At 34.9% G+C, this 15,514-nt stretch overlaps 1 protein-coding gene across 1 annotated transcript in view; it reads left to right on the top strand.

Annotated features, from left to right (window-relative positions):
* LOC138705755 (uncharacterized) overlaps positions 1–15,514 on the top strand; it is a 130,780-nt gene that overhangs the window by 92,813 nt on the left and 22,453 nt on the right. The window contains exon 3 of the mRNA XM_069834377.1: positions 2,074–2,420. Coding sequence (XP_069690478.1) covers positions 2,074–2,420 — 347 coding nt within the window. The remainder of the gene's footprint in view (positions 1–2,073; positions 2,421–15,514) is intronic.

The raw sequence follows: 15,514 nt of genomic DNA, 5'->3' as shown, positions 1-15,514 counted from the left end.
ATCGGTCAGGCTGCCGTACAGACCTGGCTTTGAGGATGACATTATCTCCCGTGTGAAACAATAGTCACTTGCCAAACGGGAAATACATTATTATTTGAAATGACAATTGTAGGAGCATGATAAAAACAACGACCACGACAAGGATCAAGACAAGGACGACGACGAAGATCACAATATGAGCTGCGACAAGCACTACAACAAAGATCACGATAAGTACCATGAAATGAACCACTATAAGGATCACGATAATAAATAATACCACGATAACGACCCTGACAAACAAAATAAGGAACATAATACGGACCACAATAAAGACAACAATCATCGCGATAAGGACCATGACGAAGACAAGAACCACAGTAAGGACCACGAAAAAGACAACAAGGATCAGCATAAGGGCCCTGACAAAGAAATCAAAAGCCACGATAAGGAGTACGATAAGGTAAACGATAGGCCTAAGTATCACGACGTGAATCACGGTTCTTTTCGTGGTCCTTGTCATGATCTGTGTCTTGATACTTATGATGATTATCATGATCCATGCCGTGGTCCTTATCGTGATCGTTGCCGTAGTACTTATAATGATCCTTGTTATCATTGCCACGCTCCTTATCGTGGTCACTGTTGTCTTTGTCATGTTTCTTATACTAGTCCTTGCTTTTTTGTGGTCCTTATCATGATCCTTGTCACTGCAATAGCCCTTATCGTTCTAGTTATCTTTATAATGATTTTTATTGCGGTATTTGTTGCCTTTGTTATGGTCCTTACAGTGGTCTTGGTCCTTATCGTGTTTCTTGACGTGACCTTATCGTGAACTTTATCCTTATCGTGGTATATTTAGTAATTATTATCTTGGCCCTTGTCTTTGTCATGTCGCGTTTCTTATGTTGGTGCTCGTTTTCCTTGTCATTGTTCCTATCGTGATCCTTACTGTTTTTGTTGTGGTCCTTGTTGTCTTTGACATGTCCTTATTCGTGATCTTTGTTGTCTTTATCGTGCTCCTTGTTGGCATTGTAACAGTCCTTATCTTTCTTGCAGCTTTTGTCATTGTTCTTATTAGGTATTTGTTGTCTTTATTATTGTCCTTATCGTGGTCTTAGTTCTTGTCATGATCCTTATCGTGGTCCATGTCGTGGTCCCTATCTGGATCATTCTCGTGGTGCTTGTCGTGGTCCTTGTCAATCATATAGTTATTATCGCAATCCTGTTCCTTGTGATACTTATCATGGCCCAATGTCGTGGTCCTTTTCATGATCATTATCGTGATACTTGTCGTGGACCATGTCATCATCCTCATCGTTGTCCTTGTCTTTATCCTTATCGTTGTGTTTTTCCTTGTAATTCTCGTAGTTCTTATCGCAATCGTGGTCCTTGTGATCTCTATCATATTCCTTCTTGTGATCAATATCGTGGTCCGTAGAGTGATTCATATCAAAATGCTTTTCTTGGCCCATATCGTCATCCTTATCGTGGTCCTTGTCTTTGTTTTGTCCTTGTCGTGGTCGTTGTTATCTTTGACACAGTCCTTATCGCGATCCTTTCGTGGATCTTTCATTATTCTTTCTTGGTTCTTATCATAGTCCTTTCGTGGTCCTTGATGTCATTCTTATAGTGGTACATATCATTCTCCATGTCGCGATCCTTATCGTGATCTTTGTCGTGGTCCATATCTGTGATCCTTATTGTGGCCCATGTCGGAGTCCTTATCGTGATCCTTATCATGGTGCTTGTTGAGAATCACGTCATGATCCTTATCCCGGTCTTTGTTGTGTTCCTTATCGTCGTCCTTGTCGTGAACCTAATTTTTAAAAATATGTGATAGTGAAAGGGGAATTTTGGAGAGTAGGATGACGGTAATAATAAAACTGAAAAACTCGAGTAAAACCCTCATAACTTTGGCTGTATTAACCACAAATACAATTCCGTGCGGCATACCAGGCGGCTAAGCGCCGACCAAGAACTCTTTCTCACAGGTGAAAGACGTGCCCTGATTGAATGACCGTAGTCTGAAATTCGCATGCAATCTTCTAGTTTGAGATCAGCAACTGCTCACGTACGTGATGGATATTGCAGGTTCGTGCTGGAGCCTGGAGAGTTTTCGCTGAACGAAGACCTGAGTGCCAGGGATCTGCTGTCGGGAAAGGTGTTCCCCACTGGCAGTTTCAGTGTGACTGACGACGGCCGCCTGCTGGTGTGCGCCGAGTACATCCTCGTTCGGGACAAGTTCGGCGACGGCGTCATGCGTTACGTCTCGCTCCTCGGACTCGGCCTGTCCGTCGTGTGCCTGGCACTGCACCTGGGCGCCTTTCTTGTGAGCCCTTCACTGCGAAACCTGTCAGGCAAGAATCTCGCATCCTTCTGTGCGGCACTGCTCGTTGCATACATCACTTTCATCGCCGCAGAATTCCTAGAAGTTGGAGGTAACACTTAAACTAATACACTGCATTAAAGAGTTGCATGGATTTGTGCTCATGTTTAGAGTTTTTCTGTCGTCATTCATGGTCTTCATACTATTCGATTTAAGATAAACGGCAAGTCTCAATGTCAGCTGCATGCACACTCATGTATATTTATGTCAATACTGATATTCAAAACAGTGTGTGGTAAAGCTTTGTGGTCCTGCTGATATCTGTGCTGCCGAACTTACAAAGCAAGGCTTTAGACTTCCCGACGAGATTTGTCACGAAACTTTCTGGGGTTGACAAGCATGAAATTAAAGTAAGTGATATTAAGTGCGACATTTCGCAATCGCCCCTAACCACTATAAGTTAAGAACATTTAAAGCTTAAAGTAATGACAAAAGTGTTCACTTACCTGTTCAGAGGTTTTTGCTGTATTCTGTATGGCGACTGATAATGTCAAAAATATTACGAAATTTCTTAGGGAATAACTGCCGTGAATTTGTAATTTCTATATGAAATTATTAGGGACTAATTCCTTTGAATATGATAATATGTAGATTATAAAGAAATATGGTTAAGAAAATACGGAAGAGCTCTTACACAATGTTCCCTCTACAAATCTAACTCTCAGATAAAGCTCCCAGTGAAGCAGACTTGAGTAATTTCAAGGAAAAAATCGTTCCTAGGCCGGGTATCGATCCCGGGACCTTTGGCTGAACGCACAACGCTCTTACTAACTGAGCTAACTGGAAGCTAGATTTGTATAATATATACGTTACTATAGGTACGTTAACAGGAAACCACAATTTCAAGTCACGCAGAGTTTGTGTGCACTCGATGTGGGTTTCTGGCGTTTAGTCAGCCCACTCGAGCTATGTGGACATAAAGGGAAAAGTTGAGACGGTGTTGGATGAAGTTCCTGGGTAGCTCAGTTGGTAAGAGCGTTGGTGCGTTCAGCCAAAAGCCTCGGGATCGATACCCGGCACCGGAAAGATTTTTCATTTGTAATTATTCAATGTTCCCTCTGTTTGGTTCATGATTGTCAGTCTTCGTTATATCTGTAGATTCGCCGTATTTAATTTATGAAACGGATTTCACAGCTCAATTAGTCATTCACCAATACCCAAAATAATTTTGAAGTTCTACGTTGTATTGAAAGTGATCTATGTTTGTTTCGAGTACTTAATTTCCAGATAGAATTTATTTTTAAAACCTGATCCGTTTTGAATTACAAATGTACTGTTTTTGTGTAATGGCGTAATACAAAAAATACACAGTTGTAATGGTGGCTATTTGAGCAGCAGTATATTAGTTCATCTGTCGATGAGGACAAGGGATAAGTGGTAATTTTATCAGCGCAATTATAGAACTAAGCAAAACCAATAAGTTAAAACAATAAATAATAAGCGAATAATTTGCAGGAAATTTATAATTATGCCAGTAAAATTACACAATTTAGAAAAATCAATGAGCCGAAAACTTGCTTCAGAAAGGGATATTTTTCTGGAAAATTTTTAAATACTATATCAGTACAGTTATACAGCTTAGCAAAATCAATGGGCTAAAAGAATTGCTTAAGAGGGAAATTTTCAATTAAAATTTTCTGGAAAATTTTCTGGAAGCAATATCGAGACAATTGACCTATTAGTTATATAATTGAAGGGCTAATTTTTGTAGGGAAAGTATTTTTAAGATAGGGCATCTCCTAGGTAAAGTATGCGCATATGTGCAATGAGGTCAATGATTATTAAAATATGATACTTATGCATATCTATATCCAAATCGTTGCTGGTATTGAATCATTTGCACAGTGATAAAAAACATTCGAATTGATTAAGCCTAGACCCACACTGTATGTTTTCATGGCATAAAAGACACTGTGGGGTCGCATATGACCCATTTAAGGAAATAATTTATAAATGTAAATAAGTTTTCTAATTTTATGTCATTTTATAATTAATTGCTGTATTACTCACAATCACTGTCTTCTGGTTTCTTATTCTTTGCTTCATCGTTCAATAATTCATTCAATAAATAATCCATCAATTTCATTGACTTGCAGGCCACGGCTTGAAGACGCCATTTTGAACAATTCAGCACAACTGTCAATTTCTGAAAATACGTTATCAATTGTAAATAATGTATCTTACTACTTAAAACATATAGAAACATCTCAATACCACATAGGCCTAGGGGAGAGTCGGTTAGTATCGGACATCGGGTAGTATCGGACAGTGCGTTTCTTTCATCTACCACCATATGGTAGTACCTGAATGACATGGTTACGTTTCTCTATGCGACATCACAGAAACGTAACCATGTCAATCAGGTACTATCATCGTGTGGTAGATGAAAGAAACTGTCCGATATTACCCGATGTCCGATACTACCCGACTCTCCCCTATATATGAAGAAAATGAAGAACGTTCTTGTTATACTAATCACAATAACACTGTGGGGTCGTATGTGACCCGAGAGTACGAACAGCATACAACAAGGAAAGTAAACCGTTTAACTGATGTCAATTCAACAATCTCTCAAACAATCAAGGTAGTGAATAACAGCATTCTAATATCGCTCGGTGCCAGCGCAGATAAAATAACAAAATTGCAGGGTTACGGGCGACCCCACGGTGTGGTCCCAGGATTAAGCTACTTATAGAATGTCATCATGCTTGGCTGCTTGGTTGTTTTTAGGACAGCACAAGTGGATTGGATACCTATTATTATTTTATTAAAGTAATATAGCCGTACATTTGATAGTAAATGTGATCTTCTGCAGTCATTGTTTTGTGCTTTGGTATTGGAAACAAACAAATTTAATAAAATAACTGTAGGCCTAATATAACACTGTCTTCATACACTTCCTCAGGCACAAAGGGTTTTCCTACCACTGTTTCATAATATCTTCCTTTCATTTTATCCTTCCACTGATGTGTATCACGAAGACGTTTCTTGGCAGAAACTATTTCATTTTTTGCTCCAATTGATTGAAATTACCACACGATTCCTCCATACTGTGAACGATGTAAACATGAGACACTACACAGCATCTAATTGGGTGACTGCGTACGACTCTGCCAATTAGTCACTGTTCTATGAAGCCAACACACACAGTGTGGAATGGTCTTTTAACCCACAAAGATTCTCTCTTCAAGTGAAGAAGAGGAATTATAAATCCTTCCTGTTATTGCAAGTTATCTTGAACCTTACATCCCCTAAGTCTGTCTTTCGAACTGCTCGGTATGGCATGTACTCATCAACGTAACGGCACGGCAAGGATGCCACTCCCTCGAGTAACGTGACTCTTTTCAGAAAACGTTGGTTCTTTCACTCCACGGCTCTCTACTGTAAAAGAACTTGGTTCAAAACACATCATCATCTCAAGATACTCCGCTTTTGAGAGGAGAACATAGTTTCGTAGCAGGTTTTAATTAACCTGTAATGAGTAAGTATTTAAATATAATCGTGTCTACACTCCTCCTCTCTCATCCGAGCTGGGGACCGGCAATGGCGGAGTTACTACAGCTATTTCTATACATTATATAGGCCTACATGACTTACACCTACAGCTGATACGTACAAATTTTTATAACAATATTTTACAGGCTTATTATTGAATTTACTTTAATTTACAATTATACACAATCCATATCCCTATCATTGCTGCCATCATCGTCATCGTCTTCATCGCTTGATCCAAAATTAATTATTATTTCGTCAATGACATCATCCATTCGGAATTATTTTCTTAAACGTACGTACTACTTTCTGAACAAGATAGAATTCTTCGATTGTATCCCGAATGTTGATCGAAGTCGTCCACTTCATCTTTACAAAAGTCCTCATTCTGGAATAAAATAGTATGTTTTGCAGAACTATAACAAAATAATAACTTACAACAGTAATTCATTATGTCGCTCACAGTACACACACTATTGTACATAACTATTACAAGAATAATTTCTAAACATTACATACCTATTCTTTCCCGGATTAGTGTGAGGTTCATTCGGTTGTAATTCAATATATTTTTTTTTTAATTCTCTTCACGGAACTAATACCTTTGCCAGAGCATTTAGCCGCTCTCTTATATTCCTTATCAAGACGTTCCAGCAAACATTTGTTTAATTTTTCCTCTTCGCAACACTTTCTCTTTCTCCGCTGCGTTACTTTTTCTCCGCGGTGGTGTAATTTCACCATACTTACTACCCTGTGGTTGCTGCTCCATGTTAACAATACTGGTACGCAGTGAAGGAAATAGTCCTATGTTTCTTGACAAGAGATTATGATGCGGAGCATGCGCAAACAACTCAGTTGGCTCCACCCACGTTACGCGCTTCCTTCCCTTTACCCCTCTGTCCCCGCTCAGGAAGTTCAAGATAACTTGCAATAACAGTACCATGTCCGGTAGACACATGCCATAAGACTGGAAGTTCATAAAACAGTTGCTACATGGTAAGATATGTCGGATTAACGAAGAAAATAAAAAAAGATACGAATGTGGCATGGACCTCTTTTTCACTGGGCTCCTCAATTACAAGGTTTGCCCAAAAAGGGATAAAATTAGGGAAAGACAAAACTTTTCGCCATTTAAAACCGTCCATATCCTTCAGAAATATTTGTGGAAGAAACCATAATCTTGAATATACTGCCGATGGACTGATGGAGATGGATGTAATCTATAACGGGACAATAATGACAATGATAATATAATAATAATAATAATAATAATAATAATAATAATAATAGTTGGAACCTAGGACAATTTATAAATAAGCTATCACACATCTTGGTGAAAAACCAACCGACAGGATGATGAAAACACAGAAGGACCCATGATTAGGCCTAAACTCTAGAAAAAAGAGTACGATAGGAACAGGACATAGGACCTGAAAGCTTTATGATGATAATGACGGTGGTGATGTGTTCTTTTAATTGGTTATTTTACAATGTTTTATCAACTGCAAAGTTCATCTAGCTTATGAATGAGGTGAAGGTGATAATTCGAGCGAAATTTACGCAGCATTTTCTCTTAATGGATTGAGGGAAAATTCCGGAAAGAACCTCAACCAGATAACTTCTCCCAACCAGGATTTGAACCCGGGCCCGCTCGTTCACGATCACGCATGCTCTAACCGTTACTGCATGGTGATGGTGATAGAGGTGGTGATGAGGATGATGAAATTTGTATTGTATTTGGGATTAGGAATTGACAAGAAATTTAGTCGCTGTACTGCTGTACATTTGAAGGATTCGTAACAAGCTGTTTTTACGGTGATGGGTTGTTAGCCCTTCGCCCAACCCCCAAGCTGGAGGACCACCCCTTATCGGCTGTCCACGACTGCTTATTCAATATATTCGCAGCTACCCTCCATATCTGGAGGCCGTCTCCTCTATCCGCAACCTGAGGACGTGTCTTAGTGAAACTTACAGCAGAGTCCGTATAGGCCAGTTTCTATCTGATGCTTTTCCAATTCACTGCGGGATAAAGCAGGGAGATGCATTGTCACCTCTACTTTTTAACTTTGCTCTAGAATATGCCATTAGGAAAGTTCAGGATAACACAGAGGGTTTGGAATTGAATGGGTTACATCAGCTTCTTGTCTATGCGGATGACGTGAATATGTTAGGAGAAAATAAACAAACGATTAGGGAAAACACGAAAATTCTACTTGAAGCAAGTAAAGCGACAGGATTGGAAGTAAATCCCGAAAAGACTAAGTATATGATTATGTCTCGTGACCAGAATAGTGTACGAAATGGAAATATAAAAGTTGGAGATTTATCTTTCGAAGAGGTGGAAAAATTCAAATATCTTTTAGCAACAGTAACAAATATAAATGACACTCGGGAGGAAATTAAACGCAGAATAAATATTGGAAATGCCTGTTAATATTCAGTTGAGAAGCTTTTGTCATCTAGTCTGCTGTCAAAAATCTTAAAGTTAGAATTTATAAAACAGTTATATTACCGGTTGTTCTATATGGTTGTGAAGCTTGGACTCTCACTTTGAGAGAGGAACAGAGATTAAGGGTGTTTGAGAATAAGGTTCTTAGGAAAATATTTGGGGCTAAGAGGGATGAAGTTACAGGAGAATGGAGAAAGTTACACAACGCAGAGCTGCACGCATTGTATTCTTCACCTGACATAATTAGGAACATTAAATCCAGACGTTTGAGATGGGTGAATCCAGAAATGCTTATAGAGTGTTAGTTGGGAGGTCGGCGGGAAAAGACCTTTGGGGAGGCCGAGACGTAGATGGGAAGATAATATTAAAATTGATTTGAGGGAGGTGGGATATGATGGTAGAGACTGGATTAATCTTGCTTAGGATAGAGACCAGTGGTGGGCTTATGTGAGGGCGGCAATGAACCTTCGGGTTCCTTAAAAGCCAATAAGTAAGTAAGTAAGTAAGTACTGCTGTACATACTTTCTTCAACTTGCTTGTATTAAAATCAATATGCCTATTACGAAGTCTTGTTCCCTGTAGCGTACACATAGAAGACGTGTTTTTTCCACTTCTTGCTGATTATTGGCTTGCTAGCTGAATGCAGAGTACGAGTTGTGTCTCAGAATATTAGTTAATTTAGTAATCTAACACAAACGCATTTTAGCTTTGTTTTTTACTACTAAGGATCTGATAATTTATGTCAGGATTTATGGCCGGACACGCCAGCCAATGTAAACGCAGAATGTTTGTGAAAAGATGCTAAAAAGAGACTTAGGAATGCTGCTGGCTAGGCTGCAAGCAGCTGAGCTTGAACGTAAAACAAGCACCATCAAATATTGATTTAGTGATGTTAGCATTCAGTTCTACGGGCGCGTAGCATTATTATATCTTTATTAATTGTAAGGCAGCATGTGAACATACTCCGTAATCATCCCAATCAAAAGGGCCGGTCTGCTCTACTCTTGTGAATAAACAACCTATATATGGTGGAGGTTTGCCAGATGTTCCGGTTTACCCGTAATATTTACGATGTAAGAGTAATGGAACGGATACATATCATATGTACTTCGGTACATTAAAAAAAAAACGTAATATTTACGTTTTTTTCTTATTTTGTTCTGCGTTCCGTTATACTCTTTAGCAGAACGTTAAATATTCCGTTTTTGGTTTACTGAACAAGATATTCAGTTTCGCACAAATTTAAAAATGCCCCGCACTTTGGTAACGAATTTTAGCACCATTTGACGTGAATGGAGATCGTTGGTAGTGAAGTCAGACACGCCTTTTCACTTGATTCTTTACTTGGCTAACTTGGTAGTAGTGGTAGCTGGTTTCCGTTCATACAATTGTATGTTACGAGACGATCATATGAAGCAAGTTGGGCCTATGTGATTATTATTCAGTTGCGTAACCATATGTTAGTTTTTTCAAATGGAAACAATTGCAAGCAAAGGAAATGAAGACTGGTGAAAGTGCGAAAAATAATAAAAATCAAAGAAGACTTTAACAATGTCGTGCGGTATGTGAGCAGGAATATCCTGATTTGAGGACAGTTCAAGGATACCAATATCAGGTAAAATCTATTCTTTGCGTTGGAAAAGCCGGGGAAGGATTCTCTACTACCCACGGTGGAATTTGTGATGTTAGGCACCACTTTAACAATTCATTTTTATATTTCAATATGCATGGTGAATTATTAAATAAGTATATAATAAATTTTCAATCTTAAGACATATCAACTTGCAAATGTTTATTTGCTATTTAATAAGATACATGAACATTTTCGCCGTTTGGGGCATCCTCAGATATAACAAAAACAATGTAATCTGAAACCTATAATAATAAATTATGCAAATAACAAAGAATAAAGAACAATGTATATATGTAATGCATGATATTCATGAGCTTCATGTAAAATGTGACGTAATACAGGATAATTGTTAATATAATCTATAGATTTTTTAATTGAATTGGACGGATATTTTATACATATAGCTCATGTTACAAATAAAATATACAATTATGATTAAAATTTGTCAATAATGTTAAAATTTTATAATGCTAATTGATAAAATAGATATATTAAGAGTACTCATTAGTTGTTGTAGGATATACGATAATTGCGTAGCTGATGTTCGTGTGTTATATATGTTTCATCTGAAAATTAAGATGGAGAAATGGTAAGTGCAAAAATATATGCGAGTTATTATATATTATATGCGAGTTATTATATAGAGACACAGATAAATTATAGGACTACTTATTGAAAAACGTTCGCTAATGAACCAAATGTTATTTATGTTGGAGATTGCTGTTTTAATTTGTTATCTGATTTGATGACATCTTATTAATTGTAAATGGTAATTACCAAAAGCAAATAAAAGATACATTAAAATCAATACCAGACATTATTCCAAATTCAGATAAGCATAAATATATAAACCAAAATCCCACAATCCCCACTCTTAGAACATTACCAAAAACTCATAAAAAAGATTTAACAATGAGACCCATAGTTAATAATATAAACGCCCCGAACTATAAATTAAGTAAATTCTTAGACAAATGGCTAAAACAAACCTTACAATTGAAAAATCAATACACCATAAAAAAATACAAAGCATTTAATTGACAACTTGAACAAATTAAAAATAAACAATAAATCAAAATTGATGTCTTTCGACATAGAAAATTTGTATACAAATATCCCAATTCAAGAAACCATACTCATCGTTAAAGAAAAATTACAAAATTTACAAATAGCAGAAAATAAAATTCAGCAAATAATACGATTGTTAAATACAGTTACTTCTCAAAATTATTTCACCTTTAATCAGAAAATATATAAACAAAACATTGGCCTAGCCATGGGCAACCCTTTATCAGGAACTCTTACCGAAATGTTCTTACAGAACATAGAGGACAACAAAATCAATGAAATTCTAAATAAACATAACATAAAATCTTACTATAGATATGTAGATGATACAATCATAATTTATGAGAACACTACAATAGATAATTCCATTCTTGATTCATTTAATAAACTACATAAAAATCTAAAATTTACAGTTGAACATGAAACAAATAACTCGATTCCATTTTTAGGTTTAAAAATAATAAAACATAAATTTAAATTGAAATACGATATCTATAGAAAACCAAACACACAACACATAGTATACCCGCAGATTCAATACACCCCCAAAACCGAAAACAAAGCATGTTTAATTACCTAATAAATAGGTTAACGCAAATACCATTATCCAAAAATAAATACAAAAAAGAAGTACAAAGAATTTTAGACATTGCAAATGATAATGGATACAGTAAAACCCTTATTCGAAAATTAATTCGGAAAAAAGAAAACAATAGACAACGACAGACAAACACTACCTTAACAAGAACAAACAATAATAAATCAAAATTTTGGTCAACACTCACTTATAACAAATACATATCTAATAAATTAAAAAACTTCTTTAATAAAGAAAATATAAACATAGCATTTAAAACAAATAATAATTTAAACAACAATATCCATAACACAATAAATCCTAAGGATAAATTAAATGGTAAAGGTATATATATGCTTAAATGTCACACATGCAATAAGAAATACATAGGCCAAACAAAACGTAATATAAAAATAAGATATAAAGAACATGTTAATGATTTCAGAAATAATAGAGAAAAATCAAAATATGCAACACATTTAATTAACACCGGACATGAATTAGGTCATTACCAGAATACATTAAGTATCCTAAAAACATACAATGATAATAAATTTATAAATGCAGCAGAAGAATTCTTCATTGCCTACTACCATAATAAAGATCAAAATATAATTAACGAAAATTTATTAAACTTTAAAAATCCACTGTATGCAATTTAAAATAGACCCATTCACACTGATCTTAATACGCCATTCAAATAGTTCCTCTCAAATCACTCCGCTGCCACACACCTAAACACACACGATTATCTAGGCCTCAGTTCTCTTAAAACCACCAACACACACAAATGTAAGTATTCGAATACCAATAAATTCATTAAATAATTACATCCTTCCCTCATAGCAAATTGTAAATTAGTAATTAATATTCTTATTATTTATTTATAGAATATCTTCATTTAGATACTTCAATAAATGTGATGACACGCAATAGCCATAATCAATAGGATGTCATCAAATCAGAGTAATCACCAATGTCAACACCCATTTCATAGCGAACGATCTCTGTAAGTAATCTTATTATTATCGCTGCCTTAAATCACTTACATATATTTGGTATTATAGCTCGTCTAATTATTATAAATTATAATGTTGATTTTCTCTACTTAACTTTCAGTGAATGATTGAAATTCATACCTAACCGAGTAATGTCAGGGACTGTCAGACATCAAATCAATTTAGGAATAGGCTAACGAGATATTTATCTAACAATTATTGTCAACAATAATAGCTGTTTCAGGTTTCTCAATGTTTAATGGTTATATATATATATATATATATCACAGATAAATATCTAAATTATCTCATTATTATTATTATTATTATTATTATTATTATTATTATTACCCGACTATTATTATTATTACCCGATTATTATTATTATTATTATTATTATTATTATTATTATTATTATTATTATTATAACTATTTCTTATCAGTGTTTATTATTGTCACACTAACATTAGTTATCCAATTTTCATTATTTACTTTCATGTTGTTTTATGATCTAGATATTAATGTAATAACTATGTAAGCAAATGTATTTAATTAGAATTACAGTCTGGCTGGGCGGAAGAGAAGGCCTATTGGCCTTAGGTCTGCCAGATTAAATAAATAAATTATTATTATTATTATTATTATTATTATTATTATTATTATTATTATTATTAACTTATGATTTATCTATTACGAAAATCATCGTATACTCCACGACATCCACAACCAACGAGCATTCAGTTCAAATAATATCTCAATAATCTGATTACACATAAGTCATTTACAATTAATAAGATGTCACCAAATCAGATAACAAATTAAAACAGCAATCTCCAACATAAATAACATTTGGTTCATTAGCGAACGTTTTTCAGTAAGTAGTCCTATAATTATCTGTGTCTCTATATAATAACTCGCATATATTTTTGCACTTACCATTTCTCCATCTTAATTTTCAGATGAAACATATATAACACACGAACATCAGCTACGCAATTATCGTATATCCTACAACTAATGAGTACTCTTAATATATCTATTTTATCAATTAGCATTATAAAATTTTAACATTATTGGCAAATTTTAATCATAATTGTATATTTTATTTGTAACATGAGCTATATGTATAAAATATCCGTCCAATTCAATTAAAAAATCTATAGATTATATTAACAATTATCCTGTATTACGTCACATTTTACATAAAGCTCATTAATATCATGCATTACATATATACATTGTTCTTTATTCTTTGTTATTTGCATAATTTATTATTATAGGTTTCAGATTACATTGTTTTTGTTATATCTGAGGATGCCCCAAACGGCGAAAACGTTCATATATCTTATTAAATAGCAAATAAACATTTGCAAGTTGATATGTCTTAAGATTGAAAATTTATTATATACTTATTTAATAACCACTTAGCAGCACAGATCACAAACAGAAAAATGTCGTCTCTGCTAATATCACTGATGAAATCTTTTACGAAAATGAATTCTTCTGAAGCGGATATGGTAAGTACGGTAGACTACTTGAAATGTTTTAAATGCATTATTTTATAATTTATATGGATAATATTCATAGTAGGCCTATATTTTATTTATATACATTCTCTTTATATACATTTCAGGTCACAGCATCTGAACTTGCATTAGCTTACCACACCGTGAAACATAACCTAAGTTATGCAAGTAACGACTGCAATGTGAAATTACAGTCCCAATTATTTCATGATTCAGCCATTGCAAAGAAAGTGACATGTGAAAAAAACCTAAGGTGAATCAAAGGTGTCTTAGGACCAAAGAATTTAAGTTGTATAAAGGAAACACTATGAGAAAACTTATTTTCTGGGGTAGGATTCGATGCTTCAAATAGGCCCAAGGGAAACAAAATATGTTTTCCCATAGTGGTTAGGTACTTCAGTGTAAAACTTGGAGTGTGCAACAAAGTAATTGATTTTTATGAAGATGATAATGGAAGTGCTGTTGCAATGTCTCGAATTGCAGATTTCAAACTGAATTTGTGCTAAGTTTCAAGCTTCACAGCTGACAATACAAATTATGCCAACTAAGGGAAGAACAATTTTGTTTATTTCTATTTAAAACAAAAGATTCTCAAATGAATAAAAGCAAACTGTTGTGCAAGTGTTGTGCATAATGCTTATAGAGTCGGCATGAATGATATACCATTTGATTTGAATTGTTAATTTTTAACATTTACAATTATTTTCTAATTCAGCAAAAATGGTTGCCCAACTAAAAGACTTCTTTGCTTTCGTTGATTTGAAGTAGAGCAGGGGTCCTCAGCCTTTCTAAGATAGTGAGCACCACCCGCATGTAACACTAAATGAGCGAGCACCATGGAGTCGAACAGGTTTAATATATGAACACATTATTAAATTAAATAACAAATAATGTACGCTTTTTAAAAACAATGATCTTGGTAATGGGATCTTTGAACTTGAGTTTTATTCAAAATTTCGGTGATATCCATAAATATGCCTCTTAGATATGAATCAATAAATTAAACATGATCTCGCTTTGTTATGGAGATATTTCATAAGTAAAAAAGTTTTTTTATATCTTCTGTTTCCCAAAAGTTATGATTTTCAATTTTCCTTTTAAAACAAATATTTAAGTGCTAAGGAAAACTGGAGATCTACCAAGTTCTTTACGAGCAGCTATACTATTGTCTCGAATAATCTCGAATTTTTCTTATTAAGTCCACACAGAATTAAGAGGAATTGTACAGTACAAAATAGGGGAAAGCCTGTTTTGTTGCTAAAGTAGTATAGGGTAAATTAGGGTCTGTTGGACATTCGGGCATGTTGGACACTTTGTACTTTAACGTGTTACCTCGCCATTTGTGGGCACCACATTCTGCTAGAAGTCAATGACGGAAGTAGCCCCACTCGTGGCTACTT

This window comes from Periplaneta americana, chromosome 9 (assembly GCF_040183065.1).
Source record: "Periplaneta americana isolate PAMFEO1 chromosome 9, P.americana_PAMFEO1_priV1, whole genome shotgun sequence".
In the NCBI taxonomy this organism is placed as follows: Eukaryota; Metazoa; Arthropoda; class Insecta; order Blattodea; family Blattidae; genus Periplaneta; species Periplaneta americana.
This window is presented reverse-complemented; position numbering and strand designations above follow the sequence as displayed.